The sequence below is a fragment of the Sturnira hondurensis genome, unplaced genomic scaffold (genome assembly GCF_014824575.4).
Source record: "Sturnira hondurensis isolate 20B ecotype Veracruz unplaced genomic scaffold, ASM1482457v3 Scaffold0019898, whole genome shotgun sequence".
In the NCBI taxonomy this organism is placed as follows: domain Eukaryota; kingdom Metazoa; phylum Chordata; class Mammalia; order Chiroptera; family Phyllostomidae; genus Sturnira; species Sturnira hondurensis.
This window is the reverse complement of record NW_028092529.1, coordinates 740,071-765,857: the sequence shown is the minus strand read 5'-3', so window position 1 is coordinate 765,857 and position 25,787 is coordinate 740,071. Positions and strand designations below refer to the sequence as shown.

The following is a 25,787-nucleotide window of genomic DNA, read 5'->3' as shown; positions in this document are numbered from 1 at the left end:
TAAATGCAAGCATTAGAAACTTTCTGGAGTGATTGAAATGTTTTATATCTTGATGTTGGTGATGATTATGCACCTGTCAAAATGGATTTAACAACATACTTAAAATGGATCCATTTCGTTATACGTAAATAAAGTATACCTCAATAAGATTGTTGCAAAGAGTAAAAACAGTAATATGTATAGAGTTGGTTGTAGAGGTTTCTGGTTGGTTCAAACCCTGGATGTCATTGTCATGGGACAGTCAGAGGGAGAAGGACAAAGCAGCTTGCTTGAAGGCTTTTAGATTCCCTTCATACTAGAAGTGCTATGTCTCAGTTGTTTTTTGTGTGTTTTAATTCAGTGCTGTGGATTTGGAAGTTAAATGAAAATTCTCTTAAATTATGACAATAGAGTATGGGGTCTTTTTTAAAGTATAGGCTGTTTTTAAAGGGAGTTGTGTTTTTTTAGTTAGTATGTATATTTTTGCTATATTGGGCAAAGTCTTAGTGGTGAGCTATTAGTTAAATGCTGTCTCAACCGAAAAGTGTGACATGTCCTTCTACTAGGAAGAGTTAGTCTCCATTCTGATGTTTTTTTCTCACATTGGCTCCCTTATACTTACCTATTTCTTTTTATTTTTTGCAAACAGCATCCATTATCCTTCATCATTTCTCCTCTAGTCATCGTTGTCTCTCTACTTGCCATCTCACTTACTACCTAATAAATCCTGTATAGGATCCTGTAAGTAAAAATCTAATTTGGCTGATAATATTCATTAAACTAAACACAGAGTTTCTACAGTGAAACACAAACTTATGTAAGGTCCATTAATTGGATGGTACAATTTGAAATAACTAAGAGAATGTTTGTTATGCACAATGTGTTAGAAAGATCCAAGGCTCTAGAACCTTGGCTTTTCTCTTTGTAAAGAGAATGATATCCTTGGGAACATATACTTTTATGAGAATTATTTGAGCTAAAATATATAATATGCCCACACTTTTGTGATATACCTATAAATAATCAATGTGTCTCCAAAATTTTGTATGTATATATACATAGAATATATACACATATTCATATACATGTTGAATATTTAATGTTTTATCTGTATTATAATTCCACACATATAGCTAAATATATGTATTATAAATGTGCATATAGTAACATTATGAAATAAACACTATAATTGTTTTATTATCTATCTCATTAAACTTAAAGGTTATATATAGAAAATTCCCATAGAGCCTTAATTTCCTTGGCTTCATTGAAATGTTTCTAATTAATCACTTATTTCTTAGGCATACATGTACCAAGACCATGGAATTTGTAATACATTAATGAAAGTGTTAGGCCATTTTGTACAAACCACTTGACATCTTAACACATAATTAATATTGACATAATCTTGCTAAGAAATATAACCTAGTGAACTTTTTTTTGAAAGCTGCACTTCTGGGTTGATCCTAGGTGGTGACAGACCAGGGTCATGGCTAGAGGCAGGAAGGTGTCCAAGCCTGGCGTGGTGGAGGTGGCAGTGGAGGAGGCAGCTGCAGCTGCGGCTGCTGCAGCGGCAATGCTGGCAGTGGCACTGGTGGCAGCGACAGTCCCTGGCCCAGAGATGGTGGAGCGGAGGGGCCCAGGGAGGCCCTGCACTGACAGAGAGAATATGTTTACCGGGCAGTCAGAGATCTATACCTACATGAGCCCAACCAAATGCTCTGCAATGCATTTCCCCTTTCAGGAAGAGAACTCAGTTGCACATCACAAAGTCAAATGCCACAGAAAGCCATTTGCAGGAATCTACATGAAACAGGGAGAGAAGAGAACCACCGGGAACAGCAAAAGAAGCACCACAAAGTCCGAGGAACTAAAGGTCAAAGACTCCAGGAGAGGTCCCCTGGCACCTTTTCCAAACCCAAAATCTGGAGCAACAGAACCTTCAAAAACTCCAACCTTGTCTTGTGATTTCCCCAGTACAGCCATTGCCAAGCAGGCCCTAAAAAAGTCTGTTAAGGGCAAGCAGGCCGCTCAGGAAAAAAGCTCAAGGAAGGATGCAACAGAACCATAAACTCAAGCATTTCTACCCTGTGCAAAAATGTTCCAGGAAGAGCCAAGTGAAGCTGCAGTCTGAAGAAAGGAAAAGAATAGACGAATTGATTAAAAGTGGGAAGAAGGAGAGGGGGGAAGATGGCGATGGAGTAGGACGGGGCGAATTCCATTTTCTGTACAAATGGGAGAAAATCCTGGCAGCTCTACTGAGGAACAGTGCAATCAACCAACAGTTCCCCAGCACTTCTGAAATTAAGAGACCAGAGAGTGTGACGGACACTGAAGGACCAGACAGCTGCAGGTCAGTGAGGTCTCGGGAACCTGAGTAAAGACAAGAGCTGCAGTGACGGGGGGCCAGCACTTTTGGCCAGCGCCTTGGTGCCCCTGCTGTGGTTGGGGTCCAGAGGCAATGGTCTGGGACCAGCACCAGGGGCATCTGCCATGGGAGCTCCAGCACCCAGAGGCCTCGGTAGGTGACCAACACCAGGGCGTCTGCCCCGGAGGACTCTTCCTGAGGCTGGCACCCAGCAGGTCTACATCAGACTCTTTGGGAGCCTTGGGCCTGCTGAAGGGTCCTTGGGAGAGAGCTGGGTCATCAGCTCCCTCCATCCCCACCTAAGCAAGGCTGGGCAACACCTGGAAGAGACCTGTCTGCTTGAGTTTGCAGAGAGGGTAACAAGGACAAAGGGCCATGTTCAACTGCCGACTCTGTGGTCGCCAGCCCTGGAGAACTGAGAGGCACATTGTCCTTACCGGTCTGGCTGGGGACTGGGCTGGGCTGAGAGGCGGGCTTTGTGGAGAAGGTTTTTTTGGAAAGTGGACTGAGGTGTTCTCCTCCGACGGCATCTTGGCTTGCTTCCCACCCAGACTGGCAGCCATCCAGAGGAGGGGCAGAAGCACCTGAGTTCAGCCACAGGACTGGAAAGGACCGTACCAGATCCTGTGGGCCCCAGGCAGCCTGGTGGATATGCTGGCGCCTGCACTCAAGTCCGGTACCCGGGCTGGCACATGTGCACCTGCACCTCAGCCCACAGAGAGGACCCTCAGGGAAGGTGCTCTGAAAAGAACCTAGATCCACTTCGTGGAGCACTGGAGAGAAGCTAGCTCTTGGGAGAGCACTCTCGGAAATACTGCACAAATCAACCCACAGCCTGCTGCAACCAGAAAAACTGGTTTGGACAGTGTGAAACCAACAAGGGATGTTTGTTTGTTTTTTGGGTGGTGTTCTTTTTTCTTTAGTAACTTTTTTTTAGTAATCTTGTTTATTTTTAAATATATTTTATTGATTATGCCATTGCCCCCCATTATGCCAGTTGTTCTATTACCCCCTTCATTCCCCTCCACCCTGCACACCCCCCATCATTACTCCCCCTTTAGTTTATGACCACGTGTCTCAAGTTCTTTAGATTCTATATTTCCCCTACTATTCTTGCCCTCCCCCCTATCTATTTTCTCCCCACCGTCTTTGCTGCTTATTTTCTGTACTTTCTCCCCGCTTCTCCTCCTGCGCTGGGGCCTGTGTGGTCTGTCTCACTGCTTGCTCCTTTGCTGGTTTATCTGTGTCTGAATGTATGACTGCGGTCAGCCTGCTGCCTTAGGCCCTCACTGGGTTCCCCTGTCTCTACCCCATGCCTGGTATCCGCCAATTGCAGCCTACGTGTCTGGGTCAGAGGATCTTTCCTGTTGACCCTGCTCGGCTGCTGGCTCCGCCCCTCTTACTGGTTTGGCTGAATGGTTCGTTGTTGTTGGACTTCCATATAGTTCAATTTTCTGTGTTTTGGCTGCGTTTTGGTTTACTAAAGCTTTGTTGTCATTAAACTTGGTTGTGGGAGAAGGCACAGTGTTTCCACCTATGCCTCCATCTTGGCAGAAGTCCAGTAATCTTATATTTTTTAAATTTTATTATTGTTTTATCTTTCAATACTTTGTTTCTCTCCTTTCTTTTTTCCTCTTTTAGTCCTTCTTCCTTTCTTTCCAAACTTATTGCTTTTTCCTTCCTTCTCCTGCCTTTTTTTTGGTTTGTTGCTTTGTTTTCTTTTACCCAGAGGAGACACAAACAACTGGGAACCACGAAAAGACCAGAGTGAGATGCAAAGAGGGGGGATCCCAACAGTAGAAACAGAGAGACAAATTTCACTTTGCTATAGCAGAGAAGCCACAAGTTGCTGCATATTTGTATTATTCTTTTATTATTATCACTTCTTTTATATTTTAATAATATCTTTGTATTCCTCCTCTTTCTGTATAGGCTTCTTAGTCTTGGCTGGTTATATTGTATTATGTGTCAGGTTTCCCCTGTTCTTTCCTCCAAAGTGTATTGCTAATATTTTATACTTCACACCACTTGTTTTCCTCTAGCACACTACCCAAAGTTCTATACCCCCTGTTCAGACAGATCACATAGAGTCTGTCATATGATTGTTGCTTGAATATTACTATATATAATAGCTGTTCGATACAACTGTAAATACTTCACAAATCATCTCTCAGATCTTTGCCCACTTTACAGGTTACTGAATTCTATTATTATAGTGATTAACTCTATTTACTCATACACTGCACCTATTTACTATTCTTTACTTTCACTTTACATCAAAATCTGACCACCCTCAACTTCACTGCTTTCTAGATGCAACACACAAGCCTTCCCTCCCCAACAAGAGACTTTTCTTTTGTCCATCCTTTCTTAAAAGTGGCAAGTTGGGTTGAAGATTGCCGTTAACACTACATATAGCCTAAAGATCTTCTATGACTTCTCTACTGGCTGTGACTGTGAATATCATAAAGTACTCTCCTGCTGTCATAAACCATTTTGCCTCCACCTCCAAATAATCACTCACACACACAAAAAAGGAGTAGGTGGAAGCAGAGAATATAAAGATATCTGAAGGAGACTGCACCACTGAATTTCACATGCATTCTACCACGGAAGTTCACACCATAAACCCAGGGAACCAGAACAGATCAATTTAAGAATCTGAGGCCAACAAGAAGAGCATCAAAAACAATGGGAAGACAAAGAAGCAATCCCCAAATGAAAGAAAAGGAGGAAGTCTCTGAAAGAAGGTTAGAAGAAATAGACGCAAGTCAACCATCAGATATTGAATTCAAAGCACTGGTTATCAGGAAATTTAAAGAGCTCACAATGAGCTACCAGAAACTACAGGACAGCTACAATGAACTCACTGCAAACTATATCAACATGAAAATGGAAATGGAACCTATCACCAAAGGCCAAGAGGGAATGAAGAATATAATATCTGAACTGAAACACAGTAGAAGGACTCAAAATCGGGATTGATGAAGCAGAAGATCGGATTAGTGAGTTGGAGGACAAAGTAGAAAAGCACTCCCAGAAAGAGGAAGAACAGGAAAAGAGGCTCAGAAAGAATGAAGAGGGTCTAAGAGAAATGCAAGATAATATGAAATGTAATAATATCCAAATAATAGGAATACCAGAAGGAGAAGAAGAACAAGGAATAGAAAACCTATATGAAAAAGCAATGATGGAAAACTTTTCTAATTTCATGAGAGAAAAAGTCACACAAATCCAAGAAACAAAAACAGTCACACTAAAGAGGAACCCAAAGAGGCCCACTTCAACACACATCATCATTAAAATGGCAAAATTCCAAGACAAAGAGAGAATCTTAAAGGCAGCAAAGGAGAAAAAGGGAAGTAACATACAAGGGAGCCCCAATAAGGTTAGCTACTGACTTCTGAATGGAAACACTCCAAGCAAGAAGAGAATGGAAAGAAATATTTCAAGTAATGAGAACCAGAGGCCTACAACCAAGGCTGCTTTACCCAGCAAGGATCTCAATCAAGATAGAAGGCCAAATAAAGAGCTTCCAAGACAAAGGAAGTCTAAAAGAATATGCCTCCACCAAACCAGCTCTACAAGAAATAATAAAAGGACTGCTTTAAGGAAAGGAAGGAAAAGAGAGAGACAGAGAGGAACAAAGGTACAAAAATGGCAATGAATAAGTACCTATCAATAATAACCTTAAATGTAAATGGATGAAATACTCTAATCAAAAGACATAGAATAGCGGAGTGAATAGGAAGCCATGACCCACACATATGCTGCCTACAAGAGACACACTTCAGGACAAAAGATCATCACAGACTAAAAGTGAAGGGCTGGAAACAAATTTTCCAAGCAAACGGACAAGAAAAAGAAGTCAGGGTTGTAATTCTAATATCAGACAAAACAGATTTCAAAAAAAAGGGGCCATAAAGAGAGAACCAGAAGGTCACTTCATAATACTCAAGGGAAGAATCCACCAAGAACACATTAACATCATAAACATATATGCACCCAACATAGGAGCACCTAAATATTTTTTAAAATCCTAGAGGACTTCAAGAAAGATATTGACAGCAACACAATTACAGTAGGGGATTTTAACAGCTCATTGTCAAAAATGGACAGTCTTCCAAACAAAATATCAGCGAAGGTATTGCAGCATTAAACAACACCCTAGATGAAGTGGACTTAACTGATATATATATATATCTTCATCCCAAAGCAGCTAAAAGCACATTCTTTTCAAATGCACATGGAACATTTTCAATGCGATAGGACACAAAATGAGCCTCAACAAATTCAAGAAATATGAAATCATACCAAGCATTTTCTCTGACCAGAAGGTACTGAAACAGGAAACCACCCCCAAAGAAATAAAACCAAAACACCCAAAATCATGGAGACTGAATGGTATGCTATTAAACAACGAAAGGTTCAAGAATGAAATTAGGGAAGAAATCAAAACGTTTCTGGAAACAAATGAAAATGAACTCACAACAACCCAAAACTTATGGGACACAGTGAGGGCAGTCCTGAGAGGGAAGATCAGAACAATACAGGCCTATCTAAAAAAGATAGAAACATTTCAAACAAACAACCTGACCCTACACCTGCAAGAACTTGAGGAACAACAACAAAGACAGCCCAGAGCAAGTAGCAGGAAGGAAATAACCAAGATCAGAGTGAATTAAATAACATAGAGACTAAAAGCACAATTATAAGGATCAATGAATCCAGGGGCTGGTTTTGTGAAGAGGTAAACAAAATTGACAAGCCATTAACTAGGCTCATCAAGAAAAGAAGAGAGAGGACCCAAATAAACACAATCGGAAATGAAAGAGGAGAGATTACAAATGACACCACAGAAATAGAAGGGATTGGAAGAAATTACTATGAAGAACTGTATGCCAAGAAATTTGAAAACGTAGATGAAATGGACAAATTTCTAGAAAAATATAATCTTCCAAAACTCAATGAAGAAGAAGTAGAAAGCCTGAATAGATCAATGACAGTAGATGAAACTGAAGCACTAATCAAAAATCTCCCATCACACAAAAGCCCTAGACCAGATGGTTTCACAGGAGAATTCTACAAAGCATTTAAGGAAGAGGTAACTCCTACCCTTCACAGACTATTCCAAAAAATTCAAAATGATGGAAGACTCCCAAAAGCTTTTTATGAAGCCAGCATCATCCTAATTCCAAAACCAGATAGAGACACAACAAAGAAAGGAAACTTCAGGCCAATATCACTGATGAACATAGATGCTAAAATCCTCTACAAAATATTGGCGAATTGCATCCAACAATACATTAAAACAATATACAGCATGACCAAGTGGGATTCCTCCCAGGGATGCAAGGATGGTTCAATATTCACAAATCAGTAAATGTAATGCATCAGATAAACAAAAGCAAAGACAAAAACCACATGGTCATATCAATAGATGCAGAAAAAGCTTTTGATAAGGTACAACACCCATTCATGATAAAAACACTCAGGAAAGTGGGAATAGAGGGAGCATTTCTCAATGTAATACAGGCCATATATGAAAGACCTACAGCCAAGATCATGCTCAATGGGCAAAAACTAAAAGCTTTTCCACTAAGATCAGAAACAAGACATGGTTGTCCACTTACACCACTTCTATTCAATATAGTATTGGAAGTTTTAGCCACAGATATCAGGCTAGAAAAGGAAATAAAAGGCATCCAAATCGGAAAGGAGGAAACAAAACTGTCACAGTTTGCAGATGACATGATAGTGTACATGGAAAATCCTATACACTCTACCAAAAAACTGCTCGAACTAATAAGTGAATTTGGCAAAACAGTGGGTTACAAAGTCAATATCCAGAAATCAAAGACATTTTTGTATATCAACAATGAATCAGCAGAAGCAGAAATCAAGGGAAAAAATCCCATTCGATATAGGAAAAAGAAAAATAAAATATCTGGGAATAAACCTAACCAAGGAGGTAAAAGACCTATATACAGAAATCTACACAACACTGAAGAAAGAAATCAAGGAAGACACAAACAAATGGAAACATATATCATGTTCATGGATTGGAAGAATTAACATTATCAAAATGTCCATACTACCCAAAGCATTTTAGATATTCAATGCAATACCTATTAAAGTGCCAGTGGAATATTTCACAGGCATAGAACAAACACTTCAAAAATTTATATGGAACCATAAAAGACCCTGAATAGCAGCTGCAATTATGAGAAAGAAGAACAAAGTAGGAGGGATCACAATACCTGATATCAAACTGTATAACAAGGCCACTGTAATCAAAACAGCCTGGTACTGGCATAAAAACAGGCACATAGACCAATGGAATAGAACAGAGAGCCCGGAAATAAACCCAAATCTCTACAGTCAATTAATATTTGACAAAGGGGGCAGTAACATAAAATGGGGTAAAGATAGCCTCTTCAACAAATGGTTTTGGGAGAACTGGACTGCCACATGCAAAAAAAAATGAAACTCGAGCACCAACTTACACTATACACTAAAATAAATTCAAGGTGGATAAAAGACTTAAATATAAGCCATGAAACCATTAAAGCCCTAGAGGAGAGCATTGACAGGAAAATCTGAGATATCCTAAGCAGCAATATTTTTACTAATACATCCCCTAGAGTAAGGGAAATAAAGGAAAGAATGAACAAATGATATCTCATCAAAATTAAAAGCTTCTGCATGGCTAAGGAAAACAGTATCAATATAAAAAGAGAAGCAACAGCTTGGGAAAACATATTTGCCCTTGATACCTCAGACATAGTTTTAATCTCCAAAATATACAAAGAACTCACACGACTCCACTCACAGAAGATGAGCAACCCAGTTAAAAAATGGGCAAAGGACTTGAACAGACACTTCTCCAAGGAGGACATACAGAGGATCCAGAGACACATGAAAAGATGCTCAGTATCACTAGCTATCAGAGAGATGCAAATTAAAATGACAATGAGATACCACTTTACACCAGTCAGAATGTCTATCATAAACAAAGCAACAAACAACAAGTGCTGGAGAGGTTGTGGGGAAAAGGGGACCTTAGTTCACTGTTGGTGGGATTGCAGACTGGTACAACCACTTTGGAAAACAATATGGAATTTTCTAAGAAAACTAAAAATGAATGTGCCTTTTGACCCAGCAATTCCACTGCTAGTAGTATATCCTACGAACCTTGAAGCACCAATCCCAAAGAACCTATGAACCCCCATGTTCATAGAAGCACAATTTACGATAGCCAAGAGTTGGAAGCAACCTAGATACCGATCTGTAAATTACTGGATCAAAAAACCATGGTACATTTACACAATGGAATTCTATGCTGCAGAAAGGAAGAAGGTGCTCCTACCCTTTGCAACATCATGGATGGAACTGGAAAGCATTATGCTGAGCGAAATAACCCCGATGGTGAAAGACAAATACCATATGGTCTCACCTTTAACAGGAATCTAAACAACAAACCAAACAAACAAGCAAAATATGAGCAATGACACTCAAATACGGAACAGGCTGACAGGGTCCAGAGGGGAGAGGGGAGAGAATCATAGGGGAAAAGGGGATGGACTCACATGAATAAGTATAAAGGATGCATGGACAATAACTAAGGTGGGGGGCGGAAATGGGAGGGAGGTGGGGAGCACTGCGGGGGCAGGGTTGAAATATAAGACAGAAAACTAGTTGAACAGGAATTAAATAAAACATAATAAAAATTAAGAGACAAAAACATTAAAAAAATACCCAGAAAACAACTCACATGTATATAGGTCTTAAAATGAGTGGAGTCATTGTACTTTTTTTCTTTTACTTTTTGTTTGCTTTTGTAGAAGAGATTTGAGATGGTACTCTATTCTCAAAAATAAAATTTTGTAGTGGTAACAGAAATTATTTATCTAGTACAGCCCATCCTCACCTCACCCCAACCAGATTCATCTGGATTGAAAGTTCTAGACCTGCTGTGGAGCTTTCTGTTTGTCAGACCACCTAGTGTCCTTCCTGTGATATGCAGGCTGTGCAGCCCCGCCACCCCAGGGAAGCGGGCATATTTGCACCCAGGGATCAAGACTAAGGGTGCAGTGTTCACCTGGACTGTGCTGGTAGGAGGAGTGTGTGGACAACTTCCTCCTCCCTCCCAAAGAGGGACTGCTTCTCACTCTGTTAACCTGGAGTCCTGGGGCCTGGGCCCTCGAGCTGTGACCTGGGATTTCTTGCCCACCCCCCACAGGTAACTGTGAATGGAGACAGGCGTGAGAACCTGTCCTCAAGCTTGATGCCCTCCAGCCACATCTCCTCGATCCCCCATTCCACCCTAACCTCAGGAAGGTGCTACCTAAGGAGTCTCCCCCCAGCCCACACTTGCCTGGTCAGCCAATTGGAGAAGGATTCGAGGGAGTTTGTCAACGTGAAAGAGAATGTCTTGGTTGTACCTGTTTGTGGTTTTGCTTCATATTTAAAAAAGGAAATAAAGTTAAATTATTTGTCACCATAAAAATGAAACAAAATTAAAATATTTATTGCAGGGCAAAAAAAATAAAGTAAAAGAAATATAACCTAGCAAGGCACATTGGATTCTTGTACCATTTCCCATTTGGATAATACATGAATATTTGACAGTAATTTCTATGATCAGCTACAAGACTTTTGTTTTGGTTAAGCTGAGTTGAATACCTGCCCTAATCAGTGGATATTACAGTTAAAGACATGAAGTATTACTTACACATTTGCTGCCATATCAACTTAAGAGTCTTGTTTTATATACAGGATCCATCATGAATAGCACCTCTTGTGTTTTACAAAGTCGTTTATTACAAAATCATAAGCATGTAATTCTGTAACATAGCAGTATCACTCTCATGCACACCATATGAAGCTTTAGGTGAAATGTTCAAATTAAAACTACAAATTATTACACTCTTATTAATACCTACGAACCATACTCAGTGGGCATTACTTCTGCAGTATCATTTATATATTTATCACAATATTCATGTTTAGGATATGTATCTCCAAGAAGAAACTTTATATAAATAAAACACAAAGATGTATTAAAAATTTATTTTTAAAGTTATAACTAAATAAGAGTTACTGCTTTTGTTAGATCTGACACAACTTATTCATTAACGAGCAACAAGTGTGCACATCTGTATATTTGCATACTAAAAATAGTTGTTCAGGAAACAAAAGGTTGCTTAGAATATATAACCTATTACTTGTTTAAATTATATGTTTTTGAGTGGAGTATTATGATCTTGTTTTCAACTACATGTTTGTGACTACCTAATTACAAAGCAGACATTTTAAACATAGTGTTTATTTCAGAGCATTGTATCTCAGAATAAAAATGCATTAGAAGCAGGGATCAAGAAGAAAGGGAGGCAGATGTGACCAGAGGATCAGACACAGACATCAAAAACTTCATCTTCCATTCTCAGTAAGTTTTGTTGTGACCAGGCTTAATGCAGTGTAGACCAAATGCAAGTGTTTGGCATGAAAATGCTCAAGGCATGATCAATTCATGAAAAGTCATTTCATCCTACTTATGTTTTACCTGGGATTCATTGATAGTGTATTAAATATGATGAGCGCAGGGAGAGAACAGGACCATGGGGATGCTGTCACATTGTTAACATCTATATTTATTTTCCCTTGGTTGCCTTTGTCAGGTATGAGATATAGTTTATGGTGGTGCTTGCTGGTGGGGAGAAGGAAATGTAGTGAGGAGGAAGTTCAGAGGGGTCAAGTCTAGGTATAGGATAGGACTGTGAGTATCATGGCCAGACTGTCCAATATATGAAGTCCAAAAAGATGAGATAATTTTGAGCTTGTTTAGCAAGCATTGTTGTTTCCAATTTTTTTTCCAGCAAGATCCTAGCTTGTGTCTAAGGAATGGAGGAGAAGGTGAGGACCGAGGTTGTAACATGCAGGATCCAGCCATCTAAGAGGATAACAATAACTAGGTAGATGGGAAGCTTAGGGCAAAGAGAAGTCTATACTACTAGTGGGAATTTCAGGACTTGACAAAGGAACCATGGAGGAAAAACTCTAGCCATCATTGAGGGCATATTGATATGGTGGCCATGCAGGTACACAGACACCTGCCTCCTAAATCAAGAGCAAATTTTAGCTCTAGGTCCCACTTCCTAGTGTGCTGTGGTTCTTTTTATGTGCCTGCTGCCAGAAGGACAGGCTTAGGGACCACATATGCCTGTGTGGGTGCAAACATTCAGTGCTTCCAACTGTGAGGTGCTAGAGGAAGTGGATCCAGACAAAGAGAATAGTATCTCATAGTGTGTGTCTATGCAAACAGTGGCACATCTACTCTGAATAGATAGCAACATCTCTCATTTCTCATCCCCTTGCATTTAGCTACAAAATTTGTGGAAATAAAAATTAAAATGAAATGTTACATGGTATTTGGGTTTGTTAATAACATAACAAATGTGATCCAGGAGTAATTTTTATTAAGGAGGCAAATGTCAGAATTTAGCATGTACAGAAGGCACTTAATCCATGTAATGCTTAAGATGTTCAGTGAGTGCCCCCAAATCATGACATACCACCAGTTATGGTTACTCCTTTCAAATGAAGATGATCAGGGAAGTCTACACACATGTTAACATGAGCCATGAAAAATCCACGAATAAAGACAGCTTGACATGTCAGAGTAAGTAATCTGTGGCATAACTAATTTGATGGTGCTTACTTACCTGTCATTTTGTTTCTTTTCTTTTCTTTTTTTTTTTCAATTTTTTAATTTAATTATTTTTCAAGTACAGTTTTCTGTCTATTACTCCCATCCCATCCCACCCCCCATCCTCCCCCCTCCCTCCCATTTCCACCCTTCTCACTTGTTGTCCATGTATCCTTTATATAGGTTCCTCTAAATCCCTCCCTTATTTCCCCTGAAATTCCCTCCCCTCTCCCCTCTGGTCACTGTCAGCCTGTTCTCTATTTCAGTGTCTTTGGTTATATTTTGCTTGCTTGTTTGCTTTGTTGTTTAGCTTCCTGTTAGAGGTGAGATCATATGGTATTTGTCCTTCAACACCTGGCTTATTTCACTCAGCATAATGCTTTCCAGTTCCATCCATGTTGTTGCAAAAGGTAGGAGCTCCTTCTTTCTTTCTGCAGCATAAAATTCCATTGTGTATATGTACCATAGTTTTTTGATCCATTCATTTACTGACGGGCACCTAGGTTGCTTCCAACTCTTGGCTATTGTAAATTGTGCTGCTATGAACATTGGGGTGCATAGGTTCTTTGGGATTGGTGTTTTAGGGTTCTTAGGATACAATCCCAGCAGTGGAATTGCTGGGTCAAAAGGCAAGTCCAATTTTAGTTTTCTGAGAAAATTCCATACTGTTTTCCATAATGGTTGTACCAGTCTGCAATCCCACCAACAGTGGACCAGAGTCCCCTTTTCCCCACACCCTCTCCAACATTTGTTGTTTATTGCTTTGTTTATGATAGCCATTCTCACCGGTGTAAAGTGGTATCTCATTGTAGTTTTAATTTGCATCTCTCTGATAGCTAGTGATATTGAGCATCTTTTCATGTGTCTCTGGATCCTCTGTATGTACTCCTTGCAGAAGTGTCTGTTCAAGTCCTTTCCCCATTTCTTAATTGGGTTAGTTGTCTTCTTAGAGTGAAGTCGTGTGAGTTCTTTGTATATTTTGGAGATTAAACCTTTGTCTGAGGTATCATTGGAAAATATGTTTTCCCATACAGTTGGTTGTCTTTTTATTGTAATGCTGTTTTCTTTAGCTGCGCAGAAGCTTTTTATTTTCATGAGATCCCATTTGTTTATTCTTTCCTTTATAGTCCTTTCTCTAAGGGACATATCAGTAAAAATTTGCTGTGTGAAATATCTGAGATTTTCCTGCCAATGTTCTCCTCTAGGACTTTAATGGTGTCATGGCTTATATTTAAGTCTTTTATCCACCTTGAATTTATTTTGGTGTATGATGTAAGTTGGTGCTCGAGTTTCATTTTTTTACATGTACCTGTCCAGTACTCCCAACACCATTTGTTGAAGAGGCTATCTTTACCCCATTTTATGTTACTGCCCCCTTTGTTGAATATTAATTGACTGTAGAGAGTTGGGTTTATTTCTGAGTTCTCCATTCTGTTCCATTGGTCTATGTGCCTGTTTTATGCCAGTACCAGGCTGTTTTGATTACAGTGGCCTTGTTATACAGTTTGATATCAGGTATTGTGATCCCTCCTACTTTATTCTTCTTTCTCAAAATTGCAGCTGCTATTCGGGGCCTTTTATGGTTCCATATGAATTTTTGAAGTGTTTGTTCTATGTCTGCAAAATATGCCATTGGTACTTTAATAGGTATTGCATTGAATCTCTAAATTGCTTTGGGTAGTATGGACATATTGATGATGTTAATTCTCCCAATCCATGAACACAGTATATGTTTCCATTTGTTTGTGTCTTCCTTGAATTCTTCCTTCAGTGTTGTGTAGATTTCTGCATACAGGTCTTTTACCTCCTTGGTTAGGTTTATTCCCAGATATTTTATTTTTGTTTTTGCTATATCGAATGGAATTTTTTTCTTGATTTCTGCTTCTGCTGATTCATTGTTAGTATACAGAAATGCCTTTGATTTCTGGATATTGACTTTGTATCCCACTGTTTTGCCTAATTCATTTATTAGTTCCAGCAGATTTTTGGTATAGTGTATAGGATTTTCCATGTACAGTGTCATGTCATCTGCAAACAATGACAGTTTTGTTTCTTCCTTTTCGATTTCGATGCCTTTTATTTCCTTTTCTTGTTTGATCACTGTGGCTAAAACTTCCAATAATATATTAAATAGAAGAGGTGAAAGTGGACAACCTTGTCTTGTTCCTGATATTAGTGGAAAAGCTTTTAGTTTTTCTCCATTGAGTATGATGTTGGCTGTAGGTCTTTCATATATAGCCTTTATTATATTGAGGAATACTCCCTCTATTCCCACTTTGCTGAGTACCTTTATCATAAATGGGTGTTGTACCTTATCAAAAGCTCTTTCCCCATCTACTGATATGACCATACGGTTTTTGTCTTTGCTTTTGTTTATGTAATGTATTATATTTACTGATTTGTGGATATTGAACCATCCTTGCATCCCTGGGATGAATCCCACTTGGTCGTGGAGTATGATCCTTTTGATGTACTGCTGGATGCGATTTGCCAATATTTTGTTGAGGATTTTAGCATCTATGTTCATCAGCAATATTGGCCTGTAGTTTTCTTTCTTTGTTGTGTCTCTATCTGGTTTTGGAATTAGGATGATGCTTGCTTCATAAAAAGAGTTTGGGAATTTCCCACATTTTGGATCTTTTGGAATAGTCTGTGAAGAATAGCGGTTAGCTCTTCCTTAAAAGCTTTGTAGAATTCTCCTGTAAAACCATCTGGTCCAAGGCTTTTGTGTGATGGGAATTTTTTGATTACTGCTTCAATTTCATCTGCTGTTATTGGCCTGTTCAGGTTTTCTGCTTCTTTTTATTTGAGTTTTGGAAGACTATATTTTTCTAGAAATTTGTCCATTTCACCTAGGTTTTCAAATTTCTTGTCATACAGTTATTCATAGCAATTCCTTACAATCCCTTCTATTTCTGTGGTATCAGTTGTAATTTCTCCTCTTTCATTTCTGATTGTGTTTATTTGGGTCCTCTTTCTTCTTTTCTTAATGAGCCTACTTAAAGGCTTGTTGATTTTGTTTATCTTTTCAAAAAACCAACTCCTAGATTCATTGATCCTTAGAATGGTTCTTTTAATTTAATTCTGCTCTGATCTTGGTTATTTCCTTCCTTCTGCTTGTTCTGGGCTGTCTTTGTTGTTGATCTTCGAGTTCTTGCAGGCGTCGGGTTAGGTTGTTTGTTTGAAATGTTTCTATCTTTTTTAGGTAAGCCTGTATTGCTATGAACTTCCCTCTCAGGACTGCCTTGGCCGTTTCCCATAAGTTTTGGGTCGTTGTGAGGTCATTTTTATTTGTTTCCAGAAATTTTTTGATTTCTTCCCTAATTTCAATCCTGACCCATTCGTTGTTTAATAGCATACCATTCAGTCTCCATGATTTTGGGTGTTTTGAGTTTTTTCCTTTGGGGTTGGTTTCCAATTTCAGTCCCTTGTGGTCAGAGAAAATTCTTGGTAAGATTTCAATTTTCTTGAATTTGTTGAAGCTCGTTTTGTGTCCAATCATGTGGTCTATTTTTGAAAATGTTCCATGTGCATTTGAAAAGAATGTGTATTTAGCTTCTTTGGGATGAAGGGCTCTATATATATCAGTCAAGTCCATTCCGTCTAGGGTGTTGTTTAGTGCAGCTATATCTTTGCTGATATTTTGTTTGGAAGATCTGTCCATTTTTGACAGTGGGATGTTAAAATCCCCTACTGTAATTGTGTTGCTGTCAATATCTTTCTTGAAGTCTTCTAGGAGTTTTCTTATATATTTGGGTGCTCCTATGATGGGAGCATATATATTTATGATGTTAATGTCTTCTTGGTGGATTCTTCCCTTGAGCAATATGAAGTGACCTTCTGGGTCGCTCTTTATGGCCCTTTTGTTGAAGTCTATCTTGTTTGATATTAGAATTGGTACCCTGGCCTTTTTTTTCTTGACCATTTGCTTAGAAAATTTGTTTGTAGCCTTTCACTTTTATTCTGTGATGATCTTTTGTCCTGAGGTGGATCTCCTGTAGGCAGCATATGTGTGGGTCATGCTTTCTTATCCATTCCGATATTCTAGGTCTTTTGATTGGAGTATTTCATCCATTTACATTTAATGTTATTTTGATAGGTACTTATTCATTGCCATTTTTGTACCTTTGTTCCTCTCTGTCTCTCTCTTTTCCTTCCTTTCCTTAAAGCAGTCCTTTTAGTATTTCTTGTAGAGCTGGTTTGGTGGAGGCATATTCTTTTAGACTTCCTTTGTCTTGGAAGCTCTTTATTTGGCCTTCTATCTTGATTGAGATCCTTGCTGGGTAAAGCAGCCTTGGTTGTAGGCCTCTGGTTCTCATTACTTGAAATATTTCTTTCCATTCTCTTCTTGCTTGGAGTGTTTCCATTCAGAAGTCAGTAGCTAACCTTATTGGGGCTCCCTTGTATGTTCCTTCCTTATTCTCCCTTGCTGCCTTTAAGATTCTCTCTTTGTCTTGGAATTTTGCCATTTTAATGATGATGTGTGTTGAAGTGGGCCTCTTTGGGTTCCTCTTGAATGGGACTCTCTGTGATTCCTGGATTCGTGTAACTTTTTCTCTCATCAAATTAGGAAAATTTTCCTTCATTACTCTTTCAAATAGGTTTTCTATCCCTTGTTCTTCTTCTTCTCCTTCTGGTATTCCTATTATTCGGATATTATTACGTTTCATATTATCTTGCATTTCTCTTAGACCCTCTTCATTCTTTTTGAGCCTCTTTTCCCTTTCTTGCTCTTTCTGGGAGATTCTTTCTACTGTGCCCTCCAACTCACTGATCCGATCTTCTGCCTCATTGATCCTGCTTTTCATTCCTTCTACTGTGTTCTTCAGTTACGAAATTGTATTCTTCATTTCCTCTTGGCCTTTGCTGATAGTTTCTATTTCTTTTTTCATGTTGATCTAGTTTGTGAAGAGCTCATTGCAGCTCCCCTCTAGTTTCTGGTAGCTCCCCTCTAGTTTCTGGTAGCTCATTGTGAGCTCTTTGAATTTCCTGATAACTAGTGCTTTCAATATCTGATAGCTGACTTGCCTCTCTTTCATCTGACATTATTTCTGAGACTTCCACCTTTTCTTTCATTTGGGCATTGTTTCTTTGTCTTCCCATTGCTTATGAGACTCTTCTTGTCAGGTTCAGCTTCTTAAATTGATCTGTTCTGACTCCCTAGGTTTATGGTGTGAACTTCTGTGGTAGAATACCTGTGGTGTAGCAGAAATTCAGTGGTGCAGTCTCCTGCAGGTATCTTGATGTTCTCCGCTTCCACCTACCCCTTTCTTTGTGTTTGTGTGATCAACTGGAGGAGAAGCCAAAATGGTTTATGACAGCAGGAGAGTACTTTATGATATTTACAGTCACAGCCGCGAGAGAAGAGTTAGAAGATCTTTAGGCTCCAAGCAGTGTTAACTGTAATCTTCCACCCAATTTGCCACTTTTAAGAAAGGAGAGACCAAAGATAAGTCTCTTGTTGGGGAGGGAAGGCTTGTGAGTTGTATCTAGAAAGCAGTGAGGTTGTGGGTGGTCAGATTTTGAGGTAAGGTGAGAGTAAAGAATAGTAAATAGACATAGCATGTGAGCAAGCAGAGTTAATCACTACAATAATAGAATTCCGGAACCTGTAAAGTGAGCTAAGACCCGAGAGATATCTTGTGAAGTATTTACAGTGGTATAGAAAGCAACAAACAAACAAACAAACACACAAAAAAAGGGCAAGAGAAGTGAGGAAAAAGCAATAAGTTTGGGGTGAAAGGAAGAAGGACTAAAAGAGGAAAAAATAAAGGAGAAGAGCAAAGTACTGAAAGATACAGCAACAATAAAATTTTTAAAAATATACGATTACTGAAAAAAGTTTTTAAAAAAACCCTCCTTCCTTGTTGGTTTCAAACTGTCCAATCTGGTTTTTCTGGTTTCAGCAGGACCCCTCTGTGGGCTGGGTTGTATGCCCAGGCACACACCCGCCCGCCAGCCAGGCTACCAGACTGGGGTGCGGGCTCCCGCCCTCCTGACAGGCTGCCTGAGTCCCACGGGATCTGGTACTGGTCCTTCCCAGTCCTGTGGCTGGGTGAGAAGCAAGTCAAGCTGCCTTCACAGGAGAACACCTCAGTCCATTTTCCAGTAAAGACTTCTCCAGAAAGCGTGCCTCTCAGCCCAGCCCAATCCCCAACCTGACTGGTTAGGACAATGCTCCTCTCAATTTCCTGGGCTGGCAGGCTGGTGGGCTGGCGACCACAGAGATCGCAACTGAACATGGCCCCCTGTCCTTGCCACCCTCCCTGCACACCTAGGCACACAAGTCTCTGCCACCCAGCCCCGCCTAGATGGTGAGGGAGGGAGCCAGCTCTTCCAAGGATCTCACAGCTGGCACAATGCTCCACTGGGTGCTGGACTCCCTATGAGTCCTCCGTGGCACTGGCCACAGACGGAAGCCTCTACACCCCTAACGCAGCAGCAGCGGAGGCCCCAAGGCGTTTCGGGCTGGCCTAGGGCAGCCAGCCCTGCTGCTGCCACTTTTGTCTTTACTCACAGGTGCTGGGCTCCCGATGAGTCCTCTTTGGCAGACGCCTGGACACTGGCCATAGACAGAAGCCTCTGGGCCCTGGAAGCTGCGGCAGCAGCAGCTAGGAGGTCTTTATGCGCTGGCCAATGGCTGCCGCCGGCCGGCCGCCTAGGTCCTTACTCGGCCTCTGAGACCCCAACGACCTGTAGCTATCTGGTTCATCACTATCTCTGGTCTCTTATTTTCATAAATGCTGGGCAATTGTTGGTTGGGGAATTGATTGCGCTGTCCTTCAGTAAATCTGCCAAGTTTTTCTCCCAAGTGTATGAGAACTGGAGTTGCTCCGTCCTACTCCGCCACCATTTTCCTCTCACCCTAAAATTTTGTTAACACATAGCTTTTAGGCAATCAAAGTCACCTTATGTACCAATGCAACTTGAAACACGTACTTGGCAAACTAGAGTTAGAAGCCTCACATACAACCAGTCTTTATAAACTGCATATGGTCACAGAAAAAAGTAAAAGACATGGAAGTCTGCCTTAAGTTAGGAGACCCTGTGTTATAAATTGCAATATTGTCATATAGATATGCCTCCCAAAGTTTTCCAAATAACTAGAGAAGGATAAAAACATTTACATGAGAGAACATTTATCCTAAGCTTAGTATAGTCAGCAATCAGTGTAGCAGAAATGGGAAAGGAATACCTGGAAAATGTGCCACTTAATCCTTTCACTCTGTATATGCAAAAGAAACCTAGTCCTAAATTCAACTTCAAAGTAAAAGGTGAATTTGAACTACATGCCAGAACAGAAGTGGATCTCAGCTTGGAGTATGTGGTGTCTGACCCTGGCTCTGCCACCAACATGGTGTGTGACATTGGAAAAGTCACTTTCACTTCTCAGAGCTTATTTTCTACATCAGTGGAATGAAATGATCTCAAGATTCCTTTCAAACTCAAAAAAGAAAACTGTGACAGTAAATAAACAACTTTATTGACTTTGAAATGGTAATATTTTCACAGTGTCTCCAAAATGGTTGACTAAAATATTCCCTTTTCACATGGTCGCTGTAAAGACCCAGTTTAAGAAGAGGTTCCTCAAAGAAGAGACTATTATCTCATTTTCACACAAGTGGGAGAAAGGTCAGGACATGCTAATTGGGGAAGCTGGAAATTCCAAAGATCTGCAAATGGAACAGGTGAAAATATACCTGGTGATAATTGATGGCTAATTATACAAGCAATAACCCCTCTCAGGTTATTGTCTTGTCTTCCAATACATACATTCATTGGGTTTGAGTTTATTAGCAGGCAGACACATACCCTGGAGGTTGTATTGTGCAGAGAAAATGCTTTTGAAAACACAACATGGTTTTAAGTAGAGTATAAGGATATGAAACATACTAGCACATAAAATGGTTGAGCTAGAACCAAGTCAAGAAAATTCCCTTGCATACCCCCCTTTAACATCCCCCATTCAGCATTTACCATTCTGACCCCTCTCCCTACAGCTGCTCAATCCAAATTGAGCCACTTCAAAGAAAAATTAAATGTGTTCATTTTCCTTTAAAGATGGACTGTAATAAACTGAATTAGCATTTAGTAACAATTCATAGGGTGATGCCAGGAAAACGTTTTCTCATAAAGGATCAAGTATATTGCCCACTCTGCAGTAAATGGTTTCCAAGTCTCTTTATTCTAATGATGGATCGTAGGCCCCGGAAATTGATATTTAATGATGACAGCCAGAAAAGCAATGCCCACAGCTGAGAAGAAAACAGAAGGGAATTAGGAAAGGTTATTAATTTTGTTCTATTTTTTCTTTTGTTTGTTTATTTTTTTTATAGTGAGAATGTCACAAGGGGTGGAATTCACAGATGGGACAGGTTTCCCAACTGAGCATTAAGGATGAAATGGTCAGATAGACACTAATTATATCCACTGCTACTCAAGATGCTCTGAGGACCCCCATTTCATTCAGAGTAAACACTCAATCCTTGTTATGGCTACAAGCCACAGGGGTAGCCTCCCAGGTTTTCCATTCTTCCATACTGTTTTTGTCTCTCATTCTGTTCCAACCATGCTGACCTGTTTCCTATTTGTGAAAATATTAGTCATTATATATTTTGAGTCTTTGTTGTTTTCTCTATCAGAGCAGTCTTCCCTCAGATAATTACACGGCACGCTCCTTTACCTCCATCAGATCTTTGTTTAAATGCATGTTCTCATTGAAATTTTCCCTGGCCATCTGACAATCCATCCAACACAAAATCATAAACTGTTCCACATTCCCTGCTCATTTGCCTGCAGTATCATTGCCCTTTATGAACTTTAGTTTTCAGTTATTATCTTTTTCTCCCCAATAGAATATAAGTTCCAGGAAGGCATGATTTTTGTCTGTTTGGTTGACTGATGTAAAACCAATATAGTTGATGGAACATAATCAGCAAGGGAATAAAGCAAACAAAATATAACCAGAGACATTGAAATCAAGAACAATCTAACAATAGCCAGAGGGGAGGGGACAGTGGGGAGAAGGATTTTCAGGAACTACTATAAAGGACACATGGACAAAACCAAGGGGGAGGGTAGAAGCAAGGGAAGGAGGTGGGTTTGGCTGGGGTTGGGGGAAGGGGTGAAGAGAAAATGCAGACAACTGTAATTTAACAACAAAGTAATTTTTAAAACCCAATATAGTTGAATAGAGCCTCATACAATGCATTTGGTTAATAAAAATTTGTTGTATGAATGAATAAAATAAGAATACTATAATCAGCCAAGCTTCTAGCACTAATAAAGTTTAAATGTTAATACCTGTATTTATAATGTTAGTCAAAATTTTCAAAATAGGTTGTATTTGTCAAAAACATTACATTCACAAGAATCTATAGATTTTGTTCTAAGATAGATTGGATATGAACCTAAAGATGAATCCAATTTTCCAGTTATACAGCTATTTAACCTTGAATTTCAATGTTTCCAAGACTATATGCCAGACTTCAATACATCCTCAAAGAGAACAAAAATTGTTGCCTAGCTCTCTTGTGGTGATGATTTCAGGTTAACCCAAGTGAAACCTCTTCTTCCCACTTATCTAATAATTATATCAGGTTGTAGCAAATAATAATTGACATTTTTTTACCTAAAAATGTAACATTCACAACATTTCATAAATATCTGACTTTCATATGTTTTAAAATAGTACTTCCCAAATTACTTGAATCAATCATTTTGCTATCTTCCCAAATGGAGCACTATTTTGGGGAAAATTCTTCTAGCCTCCTTGGAAGAAATCGTCCTATCTCATGCCCAGCCTTGATTCTTTTCAAGTCTCATTGCCTTTAACTTCTACACTGTTACAATCAACTATATTCAGAATGTATGCTAATTCACTATAAACACAAGGTGAAATCCATTCCTACAGGCTAATATCCTTAGGAAGTGGTTGAATTAGGAAGGATCTTTCCAGTATAAATGATAAAAACTCAACTCAAAATAAACTAGCTTAAACAAAAATGGGACTCTGTTAACTCATAAACTGAGAAGCACATGAATTGAAATGCTGAATCTAGAGGCTCAAATACTTCTCACAATCTTTTTAATACTTAGCTGCATTCTGCATGGATGTACTGTACATGTGATTGGTCAGATGGCTATATATATATGGATTCATATTCCCCTTAATTAATCTATTAGAAAGATGTCTTTCTTCTAATTTCAGTATCTTGGGGAAGATATTGATGAATTTTTCATTGGTCCAGTGTCATTCCAGGGCCAAGACTGTACCCAAATCGGCACAGCCAATTATGGTTTGCATGGGAATTTGTGGAATGTGTGTGGCTCAATATAATTGACAACACTACTTGGATCTCAGGTAGTGGGAGGTGAGTGCCTCAAAGGCAAGGTTTAACTCTTAACTGAAGGGAGGATAAGGAATATGTACAGAGTTTAATCATCATCATCATCATCACCACCACCACTGCAAGCCCATTTTTGAGTATCCACTTGGCCCAATGAACTCAAAGAACCTTAGTGAAACCGTCCTGGTGCATACTTCGGGCCTAACTAAGGTAATCACCAGAAACTTATCTTTGTTTCCAGGATTTAGCTATACATTGTGGCATTATCTACCAACATAGAAGGTATCCTTATGAATCCTAGGGCCATGGAGTAATTTCTACATAGGGAAGAGATTTTTGGTGTTAGATGAGCCTCCTTGGAGTCAATTCTGGAGTCATCTAGTCTCTTCTGTATTGACATACATTGTTTGTCAATAAAAGTAATTAGAAAGATGTAATTATGGAATCCTAAGAAAAGAAAGCATAATCAAGAGTAAAGTAAACTCTAGAAGGTAGTCAATAATAGGTTTAGAATAAAATGTGCTAATATCACTAGGGAGCAATTTGAACCTACAACACTAAATTTCCAGGAAGAGTTAAGGAATGAAATACTTCATTAAAATGCATGTCTTCAATAGACAATGATGATGATGTTAGTTAGATGGAAAGTCACGTGTGGAATGCACCTAGGCTAGCTGAGAGGTTCTCCACCCAGCTGAGGAGTTATGTTTCCTTGTTTGTTTTACTATCCCCAATCCTAGGACTCATCCCAGACTAAATGTTCTTAAATTCTGGGAATATAAGACAGAAAACTGTACTTGAACAATAATTAAATTAAAAATAAAAATAAATAGATAAATAAATAAATAAAATCTTATTTAAAAAGAAAAAAACAAATGTTCTTAAATTCTTTCTTAAATATTTTATTTACTTCTTTTTAGAGAAAGGGGAAGAGAGTGTGAGAAACATCAATGTGTGGCTATCTCTGGCATGCCTCCCCCTGCACAGTGGGAACCTGGCCCACAACCTAGGCATGTGCCCTGACTGGGAATTGAACTGGTGACCCCTTGGTTCGCAGGCTGGCAATTAATCCACTGAGCCACACCGACCAGGGCCATGTTCTTAAATTTTTATGTAAATTAAAATAATAAATGAGAAGTAAGCTCTGCCTCATGATACGGGGTCTCCCAAGCACAGACAGAATCATCAGATTTTCGAGGAGGCTTCCAGGAGGAATAAGCACAGTTAGAACTGACAGTCACAGCAGCAATGGTCTTACATGAATCATAATCACTGGTTTTCCCAGATATTATTGTTATAACTGTTTCTCTATCTAGTCTATTACATAGCACATAGACACCACCAGAGAAGTTTCTTAACACTCAGAAAGAGTATCTTTTCTTTCCTTTTGATCATTTGTCAAAACTTGTATGACAGGGAAGAGATATTTGTTTATAAAAAATACAAACACTGCTTAATCCCGCCATGGATAATTTAGGGATAATTACACCTATGGGGAGGCGGCACAGGTGGCTGCTTTCTTCCACAATAATGTACCATTTCATTTCAACAAGCAATTGGCAACTGCCTCTGCCAGGTTCTGCTCCATATTGAATGACAATCACAAATTCAAAAGCAGTGGCACCAGGTTTCGGGTTCCACAATAGAATAATAATAATCTCGTCATTCAATCTGAAGCTAAGACCTTTCCATGTTCTTTCTTTGATGCGTCTTCTTTCCTGTCATAGACTCATTGTCAATAAGTTGGCTGTAGTAGAAAAAATCCACTTGGATGATCCCATATTGCCGTAAATAACAATAATGAACAGTATGCTGTCTTTTGCCATATAGGATGCTATTCAAATTCCAGCTAGTGACAAAAACAATTGCTGCTATATCAACTGTAACTGTTTCAAACTTTAATGTACCTCCTAGGGTACTTGAAAGTACATTTTTTTTCTTCCTCCGGATAGGTACATTGTGAACTTCTCTGACCAGATTATGTTACAGAAAACTCAACTGGGTTTAGTGATGGACAAAACAAAAAAAAAGGACTATTAAAGCATAAAGCATAATTTTCATCTTTATGGCAATAACACAGTGTATCAGCTCTTGTCTTTAACCTGTTAAAATGTCTTCCTGGAGCAGTTCGCTACCCCATTTCTATCTAGTACAGGATGCTACTGACATAAAGCAGACAGTAGCACTGAATCAGGAATTTACTAAGATGCTCTTTCATACACAGTTAAGGAAGATTTAGTTCGGGGAAGGTAAATATGAGCAAATACATGCTGTATCAAATTTTGGATTAAAGGGGCCAGACAGAGAGGAAGACCAGTGGGAACAGATATATGAGGAATGTCTAGGAGAAAAAGGGGTTGAAGAAGCTGATCAGAGACAGAGC

At 39.3% G+C, this 25,787-nt stretch overlaps 1 protein-coding gene across 1 annotated transcript; it reads left to right on the top strand.

The window, feature by feature from the left end:
• Window positions 1–1,468: 1,468 nt before the first annotated feature.
• On the top strand, window positions 1,469–20,475 carry LOC118974854 (N-lysine methyltransferase KMT5A-like). The gene is given in 3 exon segments (XM_037028428.1): window positions 1,469–2,011; window positions 2,013–2,180; window positions 20,296–20,475. Coding segments are annotated over 3 exon segments (891 nt in total).
• Window positions 20,476–25,787: the final 5,312 nt, after the last annotated feature.